The sequence below is a fragment of the Vulpes lagopus genome, chromosome 8, assembly GCF_018345385.1.
Source record: "Vulpes lagopus strain Blue_001 chromosome 8, ASM1834538v1, whole genome shotgun sequence".
Classification (NCBI taxonomy): domain Eukaryota; kingdom Metazoa; phylum Chordata; class Mammalia; order Carnivora; family Canidae; genus Vulpes; species Vulpes lagopus.
The window spans coordinates 86,852,200-86,876,907 of NC_054831.1; the positions used below are offsets into that span (position 1 = coordinate 86,852,200).

A 24,708-nucleotide genomic window follows, 5' to 3' on the forward strand; every position below is an offset into this window, starting at 1 on the left:
TTAAAATTTTAGTTTTTGTGCTTTTCAGATCTAGAATTTCCTTTTTTTTTTTTAGTTTCTGTTTTTCTTTTGAGAATTCCTAGCTGTCCATTCAATGATACTGTATTTTCCTTTACTTCTTTGAACATATTTATAATAATTGCTTTAAAGTTTGCTAAATTCAACATCTGGAGGCATTCAGAGTCAATTTCTACTGGCTGCCTTTTCCCCTGAATACAGAGCACACTTTAACATTTCTTTGTATGTCTAGTAATTTCTGGTTGAAAATTGAGCCTTGTGGATGATAAGTTATGGCAACTCTAGATTCTCTTGTGTTCTTCCAAGGTGCATTTTTTTCCTAATAGGCAATTAACTTGTCTGGACTCCAGTATAACTTTTGTCACCCTTGGGGTATGCAGCATTGAATATCTCTGTTCTTATGGCTTCTCATTGCTACTTTTTTCACCTGGTCCTTTGGGAGTTTCCACTTCTTGTAATGTAGTGGCTAGTCAAGGATTTCAACAGAGATGGAGGTTACTCTCTTTTGATTTTCTTGCTTTTAGGGATTCCCATCTCTAATTTCTAGCTATTTGGCTGGTTTGGAACTCTGTCTCTGACCTTTCAATTCTGTAAGATTCAATTTTCTGGCACCTGAGTTGTGCATGTTCGGGAAGTTAACTCGGTTTCTTAAAAAAATAAAAGGCATCAAACTCACAAATAGGTCCACACACAGCTTTCTTATTCAAGAGCAGATTGCTTTTTGATTTCTGCCCACTTTTTCCTTAAGCCCCTGTGCACCTCTTCCCATGCATGCGTAGTTTAGCTCTTGGCTCGGGGTTTGGGCAGAGTTTTTACTCAGAGTTTTATACTCCTTCTGTGGTTTTTCTGCTGCCAGTACTTTTCCTGTAGATTTCTAGCTATGTTTTCAGCCTTGAACTCTGATCTTTGGCACCTTAGCTGGTAAGGCTGTGGTTTTCCACTGCTGTTTTTCTTTTCTTTTCTTTTCTTTTCTTTTCTTTTCTTTTCTTTTCTTTTCTTTCTTTCTTTCTTTTTTTCTTTTTTCTTTTCTTTTTATTTTTTCTTTCTTTCTTTCTTTCTTTTTTTTTTTTTTTTTTTACAACTAGAGCTGTAAGGGTTGGGCATCACCCTCAGTCCGGAAAGACACAAACTCTCAATCCTGATCCCTTCCTATGGTGATTTTTTTGAGATTAAACTCTCTTGCTTCTGCCTGTTTTTGGACTCTCTCCAGTGTTCAAAATATTTTTTACATAGTTTTCCTCTAAAAAAATATATCTTTAATCTTATTTCTATTTTTGTTATCTATGGGAGGGCTTCATGTCTACTTCACTACTTTGACATTTCTGGAATCAGTCCACCTGTTAGGTTTTTAATTTCTGTTGTTTGTTTGAAATTTTATTTCATTCTTGAGTTATACCCACCTGATGTTCATGGTGATCTTTTTATTTCTTACACTGCAAGTCCCTTTTGAAAAAAAAAAAGTATTTTATCACTTTGAATGTACTTCTTGATGGTCTGTATGCAGTTAGTATCCAATGAGTCCAGTGTCTGGAGTGCTTGAGTGTTTCACAGAACCATTTTTGTCTATTGACTCCCTCTTGTTCAACTTTTTATAAGTTGTTTTGTTTTGTTTTAGAGAGAGAGAGCATGTGTGGGGAGGGAAGGGGCCAAGTGAGAGGGAGAGGGAGAGAGAGAATCTTAAGCAGGCTGCATGCTCAGTGCACAGCCTGATGCAGGGCTTGACAACACTGTCTTGAGATCACGACTTGAACCAAAACCAAGAGTCAGCTTCTTAACCAACTGAGCCACCCAGTCACCCAGTAATTCTTGCATTGTTTGCTTGTACTTGATGTCTAAAGAATATCATGGACCTGTCTAAAATTAATTTCTAAGGCTATGGGTTCCTAGCCTTATGGGGACAGCCATATTCCCTGGGCCAGTGGATAGACTTTTCCCTGATTCATCCCATTGCTGACAGCACAATTCTTTGAAACTTCTGGTTAGCAGTAGTCTCAGTTATAACTTCTGCTTACTTCCAGCTCAAGACTTCTCCTTTGTCACCCCACCCCACCAGGAACTTTTAAAACTTCATCTACTTGATTGCCATGAGAAATGAGACAAACTTCCAATACTGCCAGTTCTCACTTGCTGCTCTTTTTATTTTCTAATTGATTTCACTTATTACTCTATAAAGTTTTGAATAGAAAAATTTTTTAAAGAATGCAATTAACTCCCATACACCCACCTCCTATATTTACTCATTGTTAACATTTTGCCTTTTTGCTTTTTTGTGTGTATGTTTGTTGAACTATTGTAAATTATATATATCATGATATTTTACCCTTGAATCTCCAAAAATGAGGTTTTTTTTTACAAGATTGTAGTATTATTATAATACCTAACAAATTGTATTAATCAGGGTTCTCCAGAGAAATAGAATATATATGTTTGTGGTTTTTTTTTTTTTTTTGCCTGTTTTTGTTTTTATTGGAGGTTCAGGTGGCACATGATAGTTCATAAAATGGCTTCAGAGGTAGGGACTAGTGGAGAGACAAAAAAACTGGGGTGGGAAAGAAAAACAACCAGGAAGAGGTAAGAGCAGGCTGGTTCCTTCTCAGCCTGATTTAGGGGAGGGAGGTAGTGCCTCTGAACAATAGGATGGATCCCTTCCTTCAACCCTTGGTAAAGGAGAGAGAAAAGCAAAAAGATGTTGCTTTGGCCCTCCTAAGTCTCAAGGAAAAGGGGAAAGCCGGTGTTCTGATGTCATGAATTATGGTAAGGGAGAGGGGGTGCTGGGTTTGGTACAGGGCAGTTGGAAAAACTGGCAGATAACAAGATGGTAACTCTGGGGGTCCTTTATGTTAGAATCACTCCAGTATGGTGGTGGTGGTGGGTATATGTGTGTATATCACACACACACACACACACACACACACACACACGAATTATCAAAGAAATTTTGCGAGGAAATTCTCTAGAACCAAAAGTCATGTATTTCTAGACTGAAAGGACTCACCACTAACCTACCACAATGTATAAAAAGATCCACATTGCTGTGTGAAAAACACATTATTCTAATACTTCAAATACTGAAACCAAAGAAAATAATGAAAACTGCAGAGAGGAAAAGAGGTAACATTCGATGATCAGGAATCAAAATGGCATTACACTTCCTCACATCAGTATTGTGAACTTAGAGGATAACACAGAATGCCTTTGTGTTTCTGAGGGAGGATAATTTTCAACTGAGACTTCCATATCCAGCTAGACTGTCAAATGAAGACACAGAAACACCTTCTAAAAAGTAACTTTCCATTTACCATTTGTGGAAAAAGCTACTAGAGGAAATATTAAATAGCCAGGGGTTAAATCAAGAAGATTGCATGGGATCCTGGAATTGCAAATCTAAAACAGAAGAGAGGCATGAGGAATCCTAGGGAAATAGTGGTGGGAAGCCACATGTTCATGGTACTGCCAAAGGCATTCATAGATCTGAGGGCTTCAGGAGGGATTTCTCAATGAAAATAAAAATAATTAAAAATCTGGTTGATTGTATTGAGAGGATTTTTAGAGTTTGTCTGAAAGTTCGAGGCTAAATTAGTGATGAGTAAGCTGAAAATGGGGAAATGAAAGTCAGATACTTGTATGAAAAATGACATGAAATCATCCCCTGGTTATATGTAACTAATAGTTATAACATTTTACTAATGTCAACATTGAATGTTGAGCTAACCAGTATATGACTCTTTAGGGAGGTAAGAAGGGTCCTGGGGTGGGAAAGAGGGTATGTAGATAGCTGGCTGGTGTATAATGTAAAAAGCTAAATCTGTATCTTCCATAGAATGAAACTAATAGGTACTGTTTAATAGGTACTGTTTAGAAAAACAAAGTCAAGTATCAGGAGAAATATCTGGAAGAGATAAAAGTCATTGCTTCTAAAGAGCAGGAACCAGGAGTGCAATGGAAAAGAGTACTACCATTGTAAACTTGGTAATACTGTATTTTTTAAACTGTGTATTGGCATTAGTTTGATTTTAAAATTTTAAATTAAATATAAACAATTTATTAATTTCAGAATTTTCAATACTCTTTGTAGTTAGGTAATTGTGACACCTGTAAAGATGGATCATAACATCACTGTATTGGTAAAGATCTAAGTATTCCTCACCTTCTTCAAGGGCAGAGTATTCCACCTTCTAAATTTGCACCATCTTATATGGTAGCCCTTAGGCATATATAACTATTTTAATTAAAATTAAATAAAATTCAAACTTCACTATTTTAGTTGTACTAGTCACATTTCCAAATACTTAGTAGCCACATGTGGCTAGTGACTGTTGTTTTGGACAGCACTGTCCTAAAGCATTCTCAGATTCATCTCTTCTTCCCAGCTCATTGCCAGTCCTTTTGAGGCAGTACGCAGTAGTGATTAAAGGGATGGGCTCTGGAGTCACAATACATGTGAGCTCCAGCTTGGGCTTCATCACCTCCTAGCTATGTACCTTTGGGCACATCACATAACTTCTCAGCGCTGTGGTTTCCCCTCTGTATAATGAGGGTAGTAATAGGACTGACACCTCCCGAGAGTTGTAAGGATAGACTGTGATAATGCATCTACATGAGATGCTTAACATCATGTCCGGGCCATGGTAAGCACTCAGAAAAGGTTACCTACAGCTAGTGTCATCATCATCATCATCATCATCATGCCCTGTCACATACCTCTTTAGCCACTTCTATACTTGCACGCAGCCTTGTTGGACAGTTTCCATACAAACCGGCAGCTTCCCTTCAGGAACATGCCTCTCTTTTTTTCTCTGCCCGAGGACTTCCTTGGGTGTTAAAGAAATTTGCTCAGTCTGGAGGCACAGCAGCTCTAAAGTGCTGGGATTTACACCTCTGAGAGAAGTGCTGGAGAAGGGTGGCATCATTGGAAAAGTATCTCACTTCCATGATTGGGGCAGTTCTGAGCTGTCTTCTTCATAGCCTCGCAGAGACCCCAGTGGGACTGAGCCTCACTTGTCCACAGCAGTGACGTATTCACTGATGCATCATTAACCCTTCTTCTATCCCTGTCCTATTTTCCCCTCCCTCACTTGTGCTTTTTGGGATCTCCTTCCAGCCTGTGCCCAAGTCATGGTCTCAGGGTCTGTTTTGGGGGAACCAGCATTAAGAAAATCATCACCATCACCATCACCACTGTCATCAGTTCAGGTTCTCATCCCAAAACCATACTCTTTTATTTTCAAAGATTTATTTATTTATTAGAGAAAGAGAGAGAGCACAAGCACATGCATGGTGGGGAGGGGCAGCGGGAGAGGGATAGTGAGAATCTCAAGCAGATCAGTGCAGGGCTCTATTCCACAACCCTGAGATCATGACCTGAGCTGAAACCAGGAGTTGGATGCATAACCGACTCAGCCACCCAGCAGCCTTCAAGACCACACACTCTTACAGTAGCTTTCTGATGGGTTTTCCCCCAACAGCCAGAACTATATCAGTTTAATATAAATGTGGAGTTATGACCTACCTATAGAATGTCTCCATTGGTTTCTTCTTGCCCAAAGATAGAGTTTAAGCTCAGTCCTGAGATAAGGAACCTTCACAAATTCCCCAAAGCTCATCTTACCAGCTTTACCTCTGGCTGGTTATGCTGCTTACCATCCTCTAAACACAACATTCTCCTCTTTCTGTGTCCTAATGTGTGCTGTCTCCTCCGACGGGAATAGTTATAGTAGCAGTCATAGTTAAACACTTACCCTGTACCAAGCAGTGTTCTCTGCAGTCTGCAACTGATTAGCTCATTTCATCCTCACCATAACCTTATTAGGGAGGTTTTAACATTCTCCCTGTGTTAGAGATGCAGAAACCACATACTGAATTGAATGGTGGAGTTGGGTCGTTCCCAGCTTGTGCCCTCTACCTATACCTGGAAGGAAAATGATATCACACACACACACACATACACACACACACAGAGTTAACTTAGAAGAAATCATCTTTACCAACTCAGGAGAGAGAGAGAGTGTGGGAGAGGGAAGGAGGAAAAAGATAACAGTAAACAGTGTGAATGATCTCTGTGCTTCCAGAGTGAGGGGAGGCAGGGGTCTGTTGTTATCCTGCTTTTCCTGGCCTCTTGTACTGGGACCACTTGGCTGGCTGAGTGTGATTACAAGGTTTAATTATTCTCAATGTTCATATGATATAGGCCCCCCAAATGGATGCCATTTACTCACCGAGATATGGTATGTCCATCTCTCTGAGGGCTTTTTAGGGTTGACTTTGACCATGGGTGACTGACTCTTCTTTATAAGTGGGCCCTCTCATTCCTAATCCATGAGTGAGGTGAGACTCCATGGTCCTGCTTTCCGCACCCCTCTCCCCACCCCCTCTATTTCCTCATAGTCCTGATCCCCCCCCCCCCCCCCTTCCCTACCTGGTAGGCACTTGCTCATCTGTGACACAGGTCAGACATCACCTCCTCTGGCAAGCTTTCCCTAACTTCCCTGGGAAGAATTTTTCCTCCCATGTGTGCTCCTGTGGCACCCTGAACAGATTTCTTTCAGTGCTCTCTTGGGTTGCATTCTGATGGTTGGTTTATAAGCCATAACCCCAGCTAAGTGTTGGAGTCTTCCATAGAGCCCTTTTTTCTCCTCTTCCCCCGTGTCTGTTTCAATAACCTCCTCCACAGCAGAGACTCAGGAACTGTCTTCTTTGTTCAGTTGTCAGGAAGGCAGGTCTCCATGTCTTCCAGGAAAAGGAATGAAGTCAATTCAGAATTCTTATTATAAAGAATCAGGCATGTTTCTTACAGAATCGGGAGCCCCCAGAATAACCTGTTCTATTCACTTTCTGTCCTTTGGTTTCTTTGTTTTTCCACAAGGTCACTGGCTGTAGGGCTTTAAGAAGCCACTTTATACAGGGCACTGTGGTCTGTTGAGTATTCCTCATTAGAACTGTGTAAATATGTTTGTGTTCTCTATTTTCATCCCCAGATTAAGACATCTCCACCAGCCGGCCAAATCTTCCCCCAAACCCTGAAACTGGCACCATCTCTGAAGAGTTTCCAAGTTGCCTTTCTGTTTTTTTTTTTTAATTTTTTAATTTTATTTTTTTATCTTATGACAGATGTGGTTTTTGGTTATGTGATTCTTTTTAAACCACTTCATTTGTTTTTGGACTGATTAATAGCATAGCTCCCCAAACTTGGACAGAAATGTCAAATTCAGAGCCTCTGGAAGCACAGCAGTAAGAAGCTAATTAGTTCATGTTTTCCATATGAATGAGACTCAAATACACAATCACTGCTTCCTTGTTCTATCTCTCACCCTTGACTGTGCTGGCAAACCTTGCTCTTCCTTTTTGATATAAGGAGATTGGTTGGAACTAAAAGCATTTCCCTATACTCCACCTGCTGGATAGAATGAATAAAAGCCTGGGGGAAAGATCTAAATATTTAGCAAATGTAACCTCAGCCCTCAGAGTTTCAAGTCTGGAATACATTTCACAGTCCCAAGCCAGAAACATGCATGTTGATGCTGCTTATTTGTGTCCTTTGGCAGAGGGTCCAGGGAAGTGTTACAATTCAGTTGTGTGGGGGGAGGGGAGGGGAGAGAAAGAGGGAGAGAGAATGATGATGTATATATAGCTTCAGCTTGGTTATCTACAGATGTTGGAGAACGGAATCCAGCTCACTTCCCTTTTCCATCACTGGCCTCCACTTTGCCAGCTAGCCTCAGTTCATGACCTGCTCCCTATCCCTTGGTCACCACATTTGAGCCTCATTGACATTGTGTTCCTCCTGCCACAGGGCCTTAGCATATACTGCTGCCTCTATCTGGAATGTGTTCCACAGCACACACACCACTTCTTTACTTTGTTAGCTCTTACTTTTCCTTCAGATATTAGCTCACTTCCTTGGGGAAGCCCTTAAGGAAGTTAAATCCCCTTGTTATATATTCTGAGGACCCTGGATACTTCTCATCGTAAACACTTGTCACCCTTGCAGTTTTACATTTCTCTGTGTTATCCTTTGTATAAATTGCTTCCTAGAGTATGGTACACATATGGCACAAATGTTATGTGGTGTTTTTTTTAAATTTTAAAGTTATATGTTTATTTTAATGCATATTAGAAAAACATGTATATACTAATAGCTTATCCTTTTGTGAACATTTTAGCCTACATTGGGCCTAAAGTAAATAAATCTGTAAATCCACCATCTATAAGCCAGAGGAAGTAGAAGTACCAAGATCAGTCAATGGGCATATAGGTAAAAATTTTGGCAGCAATATGCAAATCTCTGAAATTTGTGAAATATGTTGATATCTTTCTCCTCACTAGAATGTAAGCTCCAGAAGAGAGCTCTTCTTTGCACCATTGTCCCTATCAGGCTTGGTGCATATCTGGGCCTTGATAAATCGTTGTTGAAAGACTTGACAAGTGATTAAATGAATAATATAATGACTCAACAGGTGCTCCTCCTAAGTGACATCAGGCTAGCTGTAGGTTAGATAATACGAAAGAAGGTTGAGATAAATAAAATAAGATTTTATTTATTTATGAGAGAGAGAAAGAGAGAGAGAGAATGAGATATGGGGAGGAAGAGGGAGAAGCAGGGAGCTTCTGAGCAGAGAGCTTGACGTGGAGCTTTCCCAGGACCCCAGGATCATGACCTGAGCCCAAGGCGGACACTTAACCAACTGAGCCACCTAGGTGCCCTGAAGGTTGAGATTTTTCTTGAGGATCCTCCATATGGATTGCACACAATGGACATAGATTGGAACTTTGTAGACTTAGAACGTTCAGCTTCAGATGCCCAAGGACTTTGTCAAGTCACAGGGCTATAGCGGACTTGGCAGGTATTCTACTTAGAATAGTGCCTCTAATATCCTGGGCAAATGTTGTTACAGGCTAGGCTCCCCAAGAAGCAGACTGTGAGGTGAAGATTAGCCTACTGGAAGTTTATTAGGGATTTGGGGATCAACACCTGTGGGAGGAAAGGGAGCAGGATAGAGCAGAAGAAGTGAGGCAGTCTCAGCAGAGGCCTCAGCCAATGTTATATGAAGTTCTGAAGTTGAAATGATCCTTTAGAGCTATCTGGAGCTGAAGCAAAGGAGCAGGGAAGTTATGCCCCTATGCAGACTGCCTCAGAGGGACATGCCCTTTGGCAAGGCAGCTCTCTTCACCTAGGCCATCCCAGAAGGGTGCTGATGGCTTCATCTCTGGAGGTCGGCATGGGTGATGTTCAGAGTCTACACAGGTGTCCATCCAGTTTCTGTATGAACATCTCCAGGAGTGGCAGGTATCAGCTGCCAAATGTGGTTGTGCTTAAACCATGGTTGGAATGGCTGTAGTTGTTATAAGGTTGGTTTTTTTTTCTTTCTTTATGCTGAGCCAAAACCCCTTCCTTGCCAAGTTCCAAATACCTATACTCATTTTGGCTACCAGTGCAATAAAACCAAAATAACTCTTCAACTATCTGAAGAGAACCAAGAGGGGATCCCTGGGTGGCTCAGCGGTTTAGGGCCTGCCTTTGGCCCAGGGCGCGATCCTGGAGTCCCGGGATCGAGTCCCATGTCAGGCTCCCGGCATGGAGCCTGCTTCTCCCTCTGCCTGTGTCTCTGCCTCTCTCTCTCTCTCTCTCTCTCTCTCTCTCTTTGTCTATCATAAATAAATAAATAAATCTTTAAAAAAAATGAAGAGAACCAAGACATCTCATTTTAAGTCTCTTAACCAAAAACACATAGTTTTTGTACATGTTTTTCTGGCCCCTTACTATTCCTCTGTTATCATCTGCATAACTTTTTTTCTTTAATTTGTAAAATTTCATTTAAGATGTGCCATATGAAAGTAAGCTTGGAGTTGATCTAGACTTTTATCTTTTTTAAAGATTTTATTTATTTGAAAGAGAGCGACAGAGACAGAAAGCATAGGGAGAGGAACAGAGGAAGGACAAGCAGACTCCATGCTCCGTGTAGAGCTCAATCTCACCACCCTGAGATCATGACCCGAGCCAAAATCAAAAGAGTCTGATGCTCAACTGACTGAGCTATCCAGGTTCCCCTCTTTTTAAATTATTTTTTTAAAAATATTTTATTTATTTATTTGAGAGAGAGTGAGGGAGCGAGAGAACCCAAGTGAAGTGAGGAGGCAGAGGGAGAAGCAGACTCCCCATTAAACAGGGAGCCTGATGTGGAGCTCTATCCCAGGACCCTAAGATCATGACCAGAGATGAATAATGTTAGACACTTAACTGACTGAGCCACCTAGGCACCCCCACTTACATCTTTTTCAAATGAATTGATAAAAAGCAAGATCTTTCTAAATGTGGGCTCATGAAAACAGTCACTGGGAACCTGAATGGAGAATGTAAAAGATCATTTTTAGCCCTATCTTATTATAATATGTATAATTATTATAAAATAATTACAAACATTTATTCAATCCTTTTTGTATACCAATTATTGTGTTAAAAGTACTTGCATGCCTCCTTCTCATTTGATCCTGTCACCAAGCCTGTGAAGTTGATACTATATGGATCCTGATTTTATGGAGGAAGGCTTGGAGGATAGCTTGCTCTAAATTACAAAGTTAGTAAATGGAGGAGCCAGGATTCCAACTCTGCTGGTTTGACTCCAGAGCTAGCTTCTTCTCTATGTGTATATTACACTGATTAGGGTTGTTTTAAAAAAGCAAATAACTGGGACACCTTAGTGGCTGAGTTGGTTAAGCTCTGCCTTTAGCTTGGGTTGTGATCCCAGGGTCCTGGGTTCAAAGCCCACATCAGGCTCTCTGCTTGGCGGGGAGTCTGCTTCTCCCTCTCACTCTGCCCCTTCCACTCACCTGTGCTCTGTCTTTCAAATAAATAAAGAAAACCTAAAATAAAATAAGATAAAATAGCAAATGACTTTATTTCACTGAAAAAATAAAACAAAATAGCAAATAATACTCTAAAGAAAGTACCTTGAATGTACATGATGGTCTTAGGAGAAGCTCAGAGGGCTTAGAAAGCAGTGGTTTTTAAAGGGAGTAAACCAAAAAAGTTGATGCCTTCATCTAGGGACTGTCTCCATCCACTATGACAATAAGCTTTTTAAAGGCAAGGACCACATTTATTCATCTCTAATGCTTTGTCTAGTAGAGTATCTAAATCATGATATTGTCACTTGTCAATTTATGGCCTATCTGCTCCAAATCCTTTTTCTTTGCCTCCTTTTGCATTCAGCTGAAAACGTTTCTCCTTTGCCCGCTGATGCAGCTTAGGATTGTCAGCAGAGGGCACTGGAGGGACACTTCAAGGGGAAGGGGCTTGTCTTTGGGGTTCTTGTGCTTTTCTTCTTGCTCCCATGGCACGATGGCGGGTGGGCAGCTTCCTGCGTGAGACTTGCTGGTGTACAACCTCCAGCGAGTCACACTGACTCCAAGGCAGGCTGTTTCCAGAGAGGTTCTCTAGCCCCGAAATGCCAAAGTCCTTGGGCCACGGCCATCTCTTTGCCAGTGAAGTCTCAATCTCATCCGTGAGTGAAGGCCCTCTCTCAAGTTTCTTCCTTCCTTAATTACTTCCCTGAACCTTGGGATAGAAGCTGCTCCCTACATCTGCTATTCCAGTATTGCTTAGAGATCTCTTTACCCTCTTAGTAGTTAATCCCTTTTTATTAGTTAATAATTCTTTCCATTAAAATCTCCCTGTTCAAATTATTGGTGTGGTCTCAGTTTCCTAATCAGACCCTCAAGAACACAATGCTAAATAATCAAACAATGACCATTGAATGAATGAATGAGGGAGGGAGTTGAAGGGAAATGGCTCATTTTCAGCTTATTCTTACTGTTGATTCTTGAGGATTCAATAGTATGGAGTAGCCCTCTGCCCTGTCAAACTCTTACCAAATGTTCAAGTTGTTTGAGAGTTACCTTAGTTCCAAGCAGTCTATAAAACCCACCTCTCTTCTTCTCTTCAGTTGAATATTCTATGACAGATTCCAGTAGCATCATGCATAAGGAAATAAGTTTCTCTCTCATACTTCCCCTCTGCACACCTGCCCTGGATTTACAATTTTATCCTGTATTGTCAGAAATAATCCGGCCAGTCCTAAAATCTGCACCATTTCCCAGGTCAGACTCGGAGCTCCTAATGCAGATGTTGTATTTTGAGAAAGCCATAGATCTCAATGTTCGTATCTCCAGGAAGCTACTAAACTCTCTACACAGTTGACACCGCAGACTACAAACAGTCCTGTTTTTACAATCCAAACAAAACAAGTTAGCATATTAAGATATCCCTGTAACTTACTTTGGAGAAGAAAGTTCTGGGCCAAGGCGTATTCATAAAATAATCTCTCCTCTTGCTCTTATGTATCTTGGGATAAGACTGAAAAAAATAATTTCTCTGAAGGCAGAAAAATATGAAATACAAAAATCACAGTGATGTGCGTCTCTGTGACAACTTGCACAAATTGCCTGTCTACACCTCCATCCCCAAACACTGCCACCAAGTGAACCAAATCCTGAAATTGAACACACTTCCAAACAAGGAGTGCCCAACCCTTCATTAAGGCTGACAGAGGAGCACATCAAGGACATGGTGAGGTTTTGCTTGTTTATGTAATAAAATAGACACCAATATTTAGCTACTAAATGTGTAAATGTAGCCTGTGTGACAGTGGGTAGCTCAGAGGGAAGGAAGCAATTAGGAAATACCTCCTTCCCACATCACACACATTCTCAGACCCATCAGAAGACCCCAAAACTAGGTCCTACAATACATGTGTTTTATAAAGCAAACCCACCCTCCAGCTTCAGGCTGTGCTTGACCTGGTTTCTCTTTTTAATTTTATAACTAGGGTGGAAAGCTAACAGTGTAGTATGTCATGGTCAATATGTCAACCACAGAGTGGGTACAGTGTTACAGAAAGATCCCAATAGTCATTTAGTACATTTCCTTGTAACTTGAGAGAATGTCAGATGAATCACTGGGGGGGCCCAAGTGTCCTGTGTCAGATCCCCACATCTCAGGCTCTGAATTCTCTGACTGGGTTTTAGAGTAAATTTTATGTATAATAGCAAGGGAGTTTCTTTCTGGGGGTAGAGGGCAGGCTTAAGGAGTGGAGTAGGAAGAAGGGGGTGCGCTAATTTTCATGAGCCATTATTTGAATTTTAACAGTTGCCCAACAAATGCCTAGTGATTTTGAAATGGAGAAGTTACAAGTTCCACTGCTAGGTCAGGCTTGAGTGTTTATATGTTGCACTACTGCTTCTACAGATAATTTTTGTTAATCTGTGCAAGGGCAGTTAAAGGCACATCTTTGTTGACATGTCACTATTATCATACTCCTTCATATAACGGTGACCCAAGGGTAGGGCTAGGATTTCCCTCCCCTCCCCACCCCATGGCAGCTGGGACATCACTCAGATAAATATGGAAGGCAGCAACTTCAGTTAGAATTTTCTGTTTTGCCATCAAGTTCACCCATAAGAGGCCAATTCTCAGCCAGCCCTCTCAAACATTTAGGTCATTGAGTTACTTTTTTTTAGTTGTACAACAAAGATGAAAATTTTCAAATCCCTATATAAGATGCATTCTAGTAGTAATGGTGTTTATCTTGTCACTGAGTTATGGATGGTAAACTCTTCTGTTAGGTAGGTAAGAGAATAATTGTCAGAAAGTGATGGGGGCTGGGAAGGATGCTCAGAAATTCTGGGTGTCTAGCCTTTTCTTGGCTCAGTTTCCTTTTCATGTCTTGTTTAGAAATGGTTATGAATTAAGAATGTGGGGACAGAGTAAGAGGAAGGAATGAAGTGAAGACTGTGCAAGTTAGGGAAGGAATGCCCGTAAGCCCCACAGTGATGAGAATTCCAAAGGAGGGGAGGGGGCCCAAGTCCTCAGGGCTCTGCCAGCAGAAATCTGCTAAAAGCATTGGAGGCATTGCAGGCAGCAGTGGGTGCCTGTGGGATCTGCATCAGTACATTCATTTTGTATGATTAGTAGCAAACCAACTAAAAGAATCCACCAAGCCCTCAGAACAGATGGTTCCTGGGTAACAGGATGTCCCCTTGTCTTTGAACAAACATTGTCTTTGAAAACACTAAAGTCATAATACAGGATCCTAATTGGGTCTCGTCATCTTCGGGAAGAACACCAGTTCTTTGAGCCAGTGTTTTTTTAAAAAAACTGTGGTTGTAACCCATTAATGTTGTGACCCAATTTAATGGATCTTTGACCAGCATTTTTTAGTGGAAAGTAATGGAAAAAATGCATCTCATATGTATAGTTTCCTGACATGTGTGTATACAAAAGAGTGTATGTGCTAGGTTGTGATGGGAAATGTTCTTACTGTGAATCAAGCTCTAAAAAGTAGGAAAGTATTGAGTTTAGGTGACTTTAAAAGGAAAAGGAGCAATGATTGTGGCAGGTAATTGATTGAGTGGACAAACGCTGCCTAACCGTTATTAATAGGTACATATGCTTGTGGACTGTATGTGTGTGAGCGCCTGTGTAAGTGTGTGTGTATACATGTGAGTGTCTGTGTGTGTGATCTGATTCTGCTGTGAGGTCTAGGCAACAGTATGCTTTCTCCTAAGAATAAGAAGCCTAAGATTGAGGGGCACCGGGGTGGCAGTCGGTTAAGCATCTGACTTCAGCTCAGGTCATGATCTTGGGGTCCTGGGATCGAGCCCCCTTGTTGGGCTCCCTGCTCAGCAGGGATTCTGCTTGTTTCGCTCCTTCTCCCTCTGCCCTTCCAACCCTGTTCGTGTTCTGTCTCTCTCTCAAAGAAATAAATAAAATAATAAAAAAAGAAGTCCTAAGATTGATAAGTTTATTTAAGGATATATTGCTTAGTATGATAATGATTTCAGAAAGTCTTTTTTTTTTTTTTGATTCCAGAAAATCTGATGGGCAAACCTGTTACCCTTCATTAAAGCACTTGAGATGCAAGAGATGTGCCTTTTGCCATTGGCTTAAAGTTGTAAGTCTTTAATTTTTTTTTCCAGTCACAGTATGTTTGCCTAAGCACAAGCTGGTCAACTGTACAATAGTAGCATAAATTTTCATAATTTATACTATGGAGAAAAAGTGTCAATTGAGTTAGTTATGGTACTTGGCTCTATCAGGGGGCAAATCCTCTCTGATGGATCCCTAGAAAAACACTAATGTTGCCTTAGGTTTCCAAACAAAATGAAAAATGTTTCTACCTTTGCTTTTCCTGTCAGCCTGTAAGGTCTCCTATCCGGTGACAAGTTATGTCTAGAAGACAAAGTAATATCTGACAGGTACCAGGTTACCTACCAGGCTACCATCTTCTGTAGGAAGATGAGACCTGGGATGTTCTGAAACTCAGAGACACATTATCACCTTTTAGTGGAACATTTATTAATACTTGTCAGGTGCCGAGAGAGAGAGAGAGAGAGAGAGATGTAAAATGACAAATGTCTTCTTCATCAGAGGTCAGCTTCGCAGCCTGTGGGCTCAGTGGGTGTAGGCAGTATGTTCCATGGGGCTGAGGAGTTGGGCTCCGTCACCTCTGACGCAAAGCAAGGACCTTGATCTTCAGTAATGCTTGATGCTCTAGTCAGTTTTTGATAAGTACACACTATTGGCTAGATGAGGCTCTGATTGTCATCCCTTCCAAGGAAACAGATCACTACCACCTCCATCTCCACATTGAAAACAATCAAAAGCATAAATGCGCCTGGTGCTTTGTACAGAATGTCAGGCAATTCTTAACAGTTGGCCCAAAAATGAATCCAAATGAGAGGCGTGTGACAAGCAGATGGCTACATGGCTTACTCAGGGAAGAGAGAACGCAACAGGAATGCTCTATGTTTAGGGAACTAGAGCATGTTCAGAATGGAGGGGCATCTGCCAACTACTCCCTTCTTACGAGATCCAACAGACTCTTTTCCCAATATGAAAGTGGTCCCCCTGAAGCTGACATGGTTCCAAGGTAGAAAATAATAGGTTTCCGTTGCCACGTCCTCTGACACTTTGATCAGGGTTTATCTTACACTGGGTATCACTAATTCTTCCAGAACCTGGGTTTCTGGGACTTGCTGTTCATTTAGCAGCAACCTACAGTCTCTGTATTTATTTGACTGAAATAAATGAATCCACAGCTTTTTTATCATAAATATAATGCCCTGGGAGAGAATACAGCAGCAAACCAGACAGACAAGGTTTCCAGGGGCCCCAGTACCCAGGACAGTGCCCAGCACACAGTAGGCACTGAATAAATATTCACCGAATGAATGAAGGCATGAATAATGACTGGGCAGAGGTTGTGGAGGCCACAATAGCGTTTCTTCTAACTGCGTTGAGTCTCTGAAACCACCGACTTCCGTCTCATCTGTTAGCAACATTTAATTTTTTCTTGTCCAGTGTTATATTTGAATTTGATTCATACACTAAAAATTATGGACCATTATAAATATCTTAGATTTCCTCTCTGGGTACCCTTTTCTGGCCAAATCTTCAGAGTAAAGAGATAATAAACTGCACGGCACTATCCCCAACTTGCCTGTAAGGATTTACTAAAATAAAATAGAATTATCTTATCCAACCTACAAAAACAAAAAGTTCTGAAATCGTTTTTCTGTACAAATGCAGAATGATATTATTAACCATAGCATTAACTTAGTTCAGTTCCTCAATTATACTGTTGCTTTGAACTTTCACAATTTTTTTCTTCCATCATAAACATGACAATTCAGTTGGTAAGGAATTATTTTTCCATTAGCAATGTCAGTTCCTTATAACATGAGCTAATATTCTCAACAGTTTTTATCCACAGTTATCATATCTTTGCTTAAGAGTCCCTACTTTCAAAGGAAAATCTGTAATAGCACAATGGAAAATGAAGTACAATCTTTGTATAGGTAAATGTAGTGTAAGTAGTGGATAATTGAAGAGCTTATATATCATATCCTATTATTATTCTCAGTGGCTGAATGCTAATCAGTTAACTGCCTTTAAGCTACATATTTTTCAATGCAATTAAAACATACAGTCTCACCATAGATGTAAATGGCTTATTAAAGGCCTTTATATGGCAATAGTATCATAGGTCAGAGATGAATGGTGTTTCTCATTTGCTAGCCACTTGGGTCAAGTTTACTTTAAGCAGGAAGCATATTTATACAAGTAATCGTAACACAAATGGCCTCTTGAGAAAAGCTGTTTGTGAGGGTTTAACATTTTTGAAGTATGCTTTTGTATATCTTCTGAATGGGTATTTTAGAGGCACTGGGCCAAAGTGCCTTAAAACCATGTTCCTTCACCTCAGCATCATTGCTGCTGATGCTCCCTGGATGCTCATGAAGACGAATGGTGTATACACTTTTAAGGGTGAGGTGAGAGAGGATCAGGGGCTTGAGCCACCTTCCCTGGAACAGCATTCTTCAGGACTTTGCTACTTAAAGCAAAGGAAATGGAGCAAATGGAGAGGGGAGGGCACCAGCCCCTCAGCCTCCCTCCCCCCAGCATGTAGAAATACACAAATTGCACCCTAGACCCACCAAACTGGCATCTACACTCAAACCCAATCTGCTTGTGATTTGTAAGCACCACCTGGGACTCTAGAGCCTCTGTTTTCTGGGGACCCGCCACAAGTTGTGTCCCTTCCTCTTTCCTCCTCACTTCTGGGATCTACCTCTTTCGAAGAAAGCATCCCCTCAGCCCATGTTTCCTTTCTTTCTCAGCACTCCCACACCCCAGACTCAAATGAATTTACCAGCATCTGATGTTTTTGCTTTTATCAAGAGAACACTTCCCATGCTGTCCATCTGACATCTTCCTGAAGCTTCCTGCTGCCGAATAATTTTGGGAAATTCAAGACATGGTAAGGACTTCCAAAGCTAGGCATTTATTCTGCTTTCCTGAGGCTAGGATTCCTATCCTTTGTTTATTCTGCATGGAAAGCCCATCCTTCTAAGCTGACCACCAGAACCCAATCTCCCCTTGCCATTTTAGACTCTTCTGTTCTTGGAGAGGGGGTGGATTTCTTCAACCCAGTTTCTACTCATGGAACACAACCTTCCCCTAACCTAGCCATAAGCTTCTCTGCTAATATACGTGGGGCTATTGAAAGGACGAGAGGGCATCATGCCAGATGTTTGGGGGAAATCAGAGTTTACTCAGTAGAAGGAATTGTATGCAGTTACTAATGACCCACGTGGCAGCCCCCTGAACACATTTCATTTGGCCACACCTTTGCATTGAGAGGCTGAGCCTACAGCAGGTGCCTGTAGGCAACTGGACATCCACACACCCAGACTGACCAGCCAGTTGGCCCCTAGAAGCAATTTGATCCCTCTGTTCCAAACTGTGCTGGGGTAAAGGGCTCTGCAGAAGAGTGAACTGGGCATTTAGAAGCGCGTTGCTTACATATTCAGGCTCTGTGGGCCAGGGGTTAGTGCAGCCATTGGTCAAGGGAATAATCTGGGGTCAACTGGGTGAGGACCGCTCAGCCTCCTCTGGAGTGGTCGGCACCCAGAAGAGATTTCTTTAATCAGAGGACACTGGCAGGGGGAGAAACAAAATTGCTTTTTGGCCATAGTGAGTCCGAGGACCGCGTTTGCAGCTTCCATTCTTCTTGAGACCAACAAACCAATTTTTTTCCGCGTGCTTCTTGGATGTGTAGGTGTTGTAATGGTTTTCCTCCAGCCTTTCCAGGAACAAACATTCCTCATTTGGTGTCTGCTAAAAAGATAAGACCAAAACAGAGTAGACTTATTAATGATTGGTTTTCAATGAGGTTTCTCTGTTTACTAGCCATGCACCCTTGGGTGAGTTTACTGAGGCTCTTTGTGCTTTAGTTTCTTTCTTTTTTTTTTTCTTTTTTTCAGGAAAATTGAGATGATACTGGAACCTATCTCAGAGAGCAATGGTTAATGGTAATGATTTAGAATAGGATGGGTCTGCACATAATGAGCCTTCAAAATTCATTTGCTGTTTTTGTCAGCATCCCTTCCATGCTGTCCTCAGGATCCTGGAATTTCCCATTGGGGAAATCCTGGATGACCATAAGCATGTTAAGAGCAGGGCTGGGCCTTTTGTCTCTGTAAAGGCCTGGCACAGGGACATGCCCCTGAAAAAAAGCCAAAATAGGTAAAACCAGACTGTGATGTGGTGGGGATTTTTAAGTTTGGACTTGAAAAATAAATGAAAGCCTACTAATGTTATTTTCTGTCCTGGTGATTTTCACTAACAATATCAGGATTTTTACCTGATTTAGCATTTTTTGGGATCATAAACACTTGCACAAAACATGTCCTAAGCATAAAACATATCCTGGAATTTAAGGTTTTTGAAAAGTGAAAATAGCTTTATTCTTTCCTATGTATAAAAAACTACTTACAGAAAGATTTGTACTTTTTAAAAAATCACAACTTTACTTTATAAAAAAAGAAAAAAAAAATTAAAAAACCACCCCAAATCCACCCACCCAGATATGGGGAACTGTCAACAGTCAATGAACATACTCTCTCACATCTTTATGTATGTACAAATGGAGAGACATAGATATGTCCATATGGATATAGGCTGATGAGGTTATCAAAATGGCATGCTATATCTGCTTTAAAAAAATGGGAAATAAACCTATGAAAACATTCAATATCAAAAGAAAATGCAAATCAAAAACAATTTAACATGTTGGCTGTGATATTTGCAAAGAATAAAAAAATTTGCAATACTTAGTATTATGAGAGCATAGGAAATAGGGACTTTCATGCACTGTTGGTGAGATAAATTGGTGGCAATTTTCTGAGGGTAGTTTGGCAATATGTATTATTTTTGACCCAGCAGTGTCATTTGTAGGAATTGAGCCTTAGGAAGTAGTTGAGCAAGTGTAAAACAGTATTTTCAAAGATGATCTTTGAAGTACTGGATATAATGGAAATACATTGGAAGCAACCTCAATCTTCATGGAAAGGTGATTGGTTAAGTGGATAGGGTACACCCAGACAGTGGAATCCAGTGCGGTTGCAAATTTATTAAGCTGGAGAGATCACTACAACATCGTAAATAGTGCAGTTACTTTAAAAATATCTACCCACAATTACTGTTTTACCTGGAGTTCATCGATTAGAAAGTGGGAAGAACCCCAGGCATTTGAACTTTCTATGCATCAAGATTTTAGAATACATTTATTATATTTAATTTAATATATTATTACATATAAAACCCTTATGCTGTATATTGACTTTGCTCCAGTTCCAAATCCTGTGATCTCAATATTTCTTCCCCCACAGTGGTAGATGATGCCCTTTCTGGTGGTTTCCAGTCTTATTGCTTGTTATTCTTTATTCATGGGCATGTTTGTGATTTTGACTGTAGGCCTCCCTTAGGGAAGAGGTGGAAACTTGTTGGCCTTGTGTCTACTCTCCCAAAAACAGAGTCTTGCACATGACAGGTGCTCTGCAGAGAGATGATGAGTTTAACTTGACTCTTGAGAACATGGAAAGCAGTCAGTAAAGTTCCCTCTGATTAGGAAGAAGCCATGTAACTGGAAGTTTCTTGTTTCTTATTCACCTGTTGTCTAGTGCAATGACCGCTCAGTGAGACACTATGGATCTTTTTAGAATAAGATGGGACATCAGTGTACTATTTAATTGGGTGACTCTGCTGTCTCTAAAGGAACTTATCTAGATGTTAGTTTTTGATGCACATTGTTGAGTGTGGGAGGAGGTAGGCAGTGTTGGACCTGTGTGGGTTGCCCACTCCCCTGTAGGGAGGGTACCCCATGACACCCCTCAGTGGGCGTCAGGCCTGAGTTCTGTGACGAAGCTGAGGACAGCCATGTCCCTCACCTGATGTCTCTGTTACACTAGAGCAGCTGACACACACAGGACGGCTGAGTCACAGGCTGAGTCAGCAGGCTGAATTGGAGGAGGGCCGTCTGTCCCTCAACGAGGATTTGTCAGTAGTTGTTATGCACTTGGTACAGAGCCAGGGGCCTGGAGATCAACTGTTGATTCATGACTCTTTTAAAAATTTTTCTCTTTTTTTATCTTTAGCACACTTTTTCCCCAACTGTATGGGTCACATATGGCTACTATAGGAAATTTGGATCATACAGGCATTCACATATTATAAAATCAGCCCCTTACCATCCCTAGAGATAAATATATTAAATATGTTTTGATATATAGCCTTTCAAACTTATTTTTTAAAATAATATGTCTTTTCCACAGATATAAAATTTGTATCGGGGTAGATTAATCCCTAAAACTGGTTAAGAGTGTGAGCTGAGTTCTGAGATATTTTAGAGCTTGTCATTACTGGAGAAATATATAGATTATTAGGCATAATATATTAAGATTACCCTCTGAATATTTCAAGTGAAGTACGGTGATGGCCAAGACTACAGTGGGAGCCTAGAGGAAATTGGATTTGGGGGTTCTCCCTCAATATTTTTAGACAAATAAAAGAAGATTGCATTACATATCAAAACTGATTTAAAAGAAGGAAAACCCGGGATCCCTGGGTGGCGCAGCGGTTTGGCGCCTGCCTTTGGCCCAGGGCGCGATCCTGGAGACCCGGGATCGAATCCCACATCGGGCTCCCGGTGCATGGAGCCTGCTTCTCCCTCTGCCTGTGTCTCTGCCTCTCTCTCTCTCTCTCTGTGACTATCATAAATAAATAAAGATTAAAAAAAATGTTTAAAAAAAAATAAAAGAAGGAAAACCCATAAACCATAAACATAAAGTAGGAAATAATGAGGATAAAGGATTTATACACTTATTATTTGTCTTATAGCTCTCATTGTTGGAGCATCTCCCATGTGTCAGAAACATTGGTGGATGGGTTCTGTGCATCGTCTCTCTGATCCCTTGTAACTCTTGTATGTGGTAGTCACTATCCATTACTATCCTTATTTTAGACAAGGCTCAGAGGAGGCAAGTAACTTGCCAAAGTTGCAGTGAATTGAGATTCAGTTTTGAGTCAGATTCAGTGATTGATTGGTTGATTGATTTTTATTACCAACTGGAAGAACCACCTTAAAAAAATCTACTTCCTATGTAGCAGTCACTGCCTAGCTCCAACTCCTTTGAAATTGTCCCATTTGATCCACATTTCAGGGAACAGCCATAGGAGACTGCTCAATACTGACAGTCTCATCTCCTGACCCCTAGCAGGTGACATGAAAAATCAAAATTGTGTTCACATCCTGAGGCCTGACTGAAGTTACAGCTTCAAGAGACAGTCTTCTGTGCTCATTGCCCCTTGGCAATTTGATGTAAGTCAAAGGGAGCTTGAGACCAAAGTCCCCTCCTGGCTGCCTTTTTTGTAGACATCTTCATAAAAGGAAAGAAAGGCATTTGGCCAAGCTTCAATGATCATTTTGATAGGATATAAAGAAAGGATCATTGAAATTCAGAAATAATTTCAGAACTTGGGTCCATTGGCTTTAGTTCTCTTTCCATTTCAATCTTTTACCAGAGATACAACGAGGGGCAAAATCACATTGTCGGTCTCTCTTTTCTCAGGAAGATCAATATATGCTGGGTCAAACCTGTGTAAAGCATTAACCAGGGGAGGGATGGAGCAGAAGATGTGGAGAGTTTTTAGCTACTGAATAAACTCACACTGTGCTTCTCAAGGACAGGGATGTAGCTCATTCATCTTCACCTTCCCTACAGTACTTAGACACAGGAGGCCCATGATAATGGTCATTGGATGACATGGGACATGCTAGACCTAGGCTCTATAATTTTTGCCAAAAGCATAGAGAACACAGTAATGTCATGTGGTGGCACTCAAGAAATATTTTTGAAATGAATGAATGAAATGGGAATAGGTATCCTGCAATGATTGACTGATGAGTTACTAAAATCTCAATCAATGTCTCCTCTGTGTCTAGGCGATAGTATGTTTGAGTATTTTGAGAGACTATCACAAGAAACTCTTTCATGCCTGAACCTAAAATAAGGCAAGGTGGAGGGTGGGAATCCTGCTGGAAAAAATAACAAACAGAGACTAATTGTTGCTTTATAGTTTGCATTACTCAACGTAACACGATTTCTGGAAACCTCAAACTTTGGCCATGTCTGGAAGCATATTGGCCTCATACTTACTGAGCCGTACAGAAGCCCATCGGTGTCCATGGCCAAGTACTGGCCAGTCTCGGTGCTCTTTATATACACCTCCCCCACGCTTTCCGCGCTGAGCTGCAGCTGAACTGAAACAAAAATAACACGGGCAAAAGTAAATAAACACTGAACGTTTGTCGATAGGGCCTGGCGGCCAGGACAGTCAGCCATGGAAAATTCTGCTCATTCGTTTGTCCGTGCCCTCAAGGATGAGCCTCAAATTAATCAAAACATAGAAATACAGTTCCTTTTTCTTTGCCCTCCAAAGAAAGCTGTCCTTTGGGAATTAGGTTCCTGAGAGGAGGAGAGATGCTGGTGGGTGTGCTCACCATCCCCCTGCGTGTTGCAGGATGACCCCTTGTGCTCTTCCTCTGTCTCTGTCCCCTCCTGGCCGATGGAGGTCACCACATTTGCCTTCCTTGGGGCTGGAGCATGGGCAGCTGGCCAGCCTGGGTGTGCTTGATTTAATTATCAACCTGCTTGGGCCGGGGTGGGGGTGGGGTGGAGTATTCAGGGCCCCTGCCTGTGAGGCGTGGGAGCTTCTCGAGGGGCAGATGGTTATTTTTAAAAATCTGATAGCTTTCTTTTTCCCAGACAGAGAGGTTCCCAGGAAGTTGGGTTGGTTGGTGCCTCTGTAACTCAGGGAACTCTCCCACAATGAAGTTCGGTCAGCTGCCAGCCTCCGCGGCAGCCCAGCTGGCATAGAGGCAGCGGGGAACCCCAGCTTCTAATTGGGAAAACAAAGGAGTTGCCCGGAGATGCAGGGATGGGAACACTGGTTCTCACCCTGGGGTGATTCCGTTCACCGGGAGACATCGGACCGTGTCTGGAGGCATTTTGGGTTGTGCTGGCTGCAGTGAGGGTAGTGGTCCTGGCATTTGGTACGCGGAGGCCAGGGATGCTGTGCCACATTCTTCAGTGCTCAGGGCGCCCCCCACAACAAGGAACTATTCAGCTCAGAAGGTCAGTAGTGTTGAAGTTGGGAAATTCTGAGATTGAGAGCAAGGATTTAAGTTCCTCTGAGTTGAACTCCCCCTTTATACTGATTAATACCCCTAAGGAGCCTTGCTCACTGCTAGACCACTAGCTGGATTACGACACCCACTCAATGATTCTGCATTTGTTCATTCTCCCCCTGGTGGCTCTGGAGAGAGGTCCTTTGATGGCTCACAGTTGAGAAGCAAAATTTAACTCTGGACTCTCTGGACAATTTCTTTGCTCACCAGACTGTCACAGCCATTGTTATTACTAGGGGTAGAAACTCTAAGTGAGGACTAGTGAGCACCCCATTCTCTGGGAGGACGAGCTGACCTCCTGAAGGGTTAGCCTAGTCAGAAGCCGAGGGACAGCATGGGCTGGAAGGAACGCCAGGCTTCGGTTGGCAGCTGGAGACCTCTTATCGCCTTTTCCTTGTTTTCATGTTTTATTTCTTTGAATAAGAAATACATTCACAGATTTTGAACTCGGAAACCATAGAAGAGGAGATGTGAAGAGTTTCTCTTCTGTTGCCTCTGTCTCCCAGCCGCCCACATGTAATAACAGGGGTACAGTGGTAAACAGGATAGATGAGACCCCTGTCCTTCCTCCCAGGGCACATTCTCCAGGGATCAGGAGAGACAGAGA

At 41.6% G+C, this 24,708-nt stretch overlaps 2 protein-coding genes across 6 annotated transcripts in view; one reads left to right on the forward strand and one right to left on the reverse strand.

Annotated features, from left to right (window-relative positions):
- LOC121496848 overlaps nucleotides 1-24,708 on the forward strand; it is a 235,849-nt gene that overhangs the window by 70,113 nt on the left and 141,028 nt on the right. The window contains exons 2-3 of the transcript XR_005989355.1: nucleotides 14,882-14,963; nucleotides 17,692-17,831. The gene's annotated coding sequence lies outside the window, so the exon portion shown is untranslated. The remainder of the gene's footprint in view (nucleotides 1-14,881; nucleotides 14,964-17,691; nucleotides 17,832-24,708) is intronic.
- The window catches only part of FGF1 (fibroblast growth factor 1), an 87,877-nt gene continuing 78,107 nt past the window's right edge, over nucleotides 14,939-24,708 (reverse strand). For 2 of the 5 annotated variants that reach the window (XM_041765625.1, XM_041765626.1), the window contains exons 3-4: nucleotides 23,071-23,174; nucleotides 14,939-18,691 (exon numbers count right to left, since the gene is read on the reverse strand). In XM_041765625.1, the coding sequence (XP_041621559.1) occupies nucleotides 18,497-18,691; nucleotides 23,071-23,174 (299 nt within the window). In that variant the 3' untranslated portion in view covers nucleotides 14,939-18,496. Of the gene's footprint in view, nucleotides 18,692-23,070; nucleotides 23,175-23,414; nucleotides 24,094-24,708 lie in introns of those variants that run through there. The other 3 variants (XM_041765624.1, XM_041765623.1, XM_041765622.1) reach the window with 3 other exon arrangements.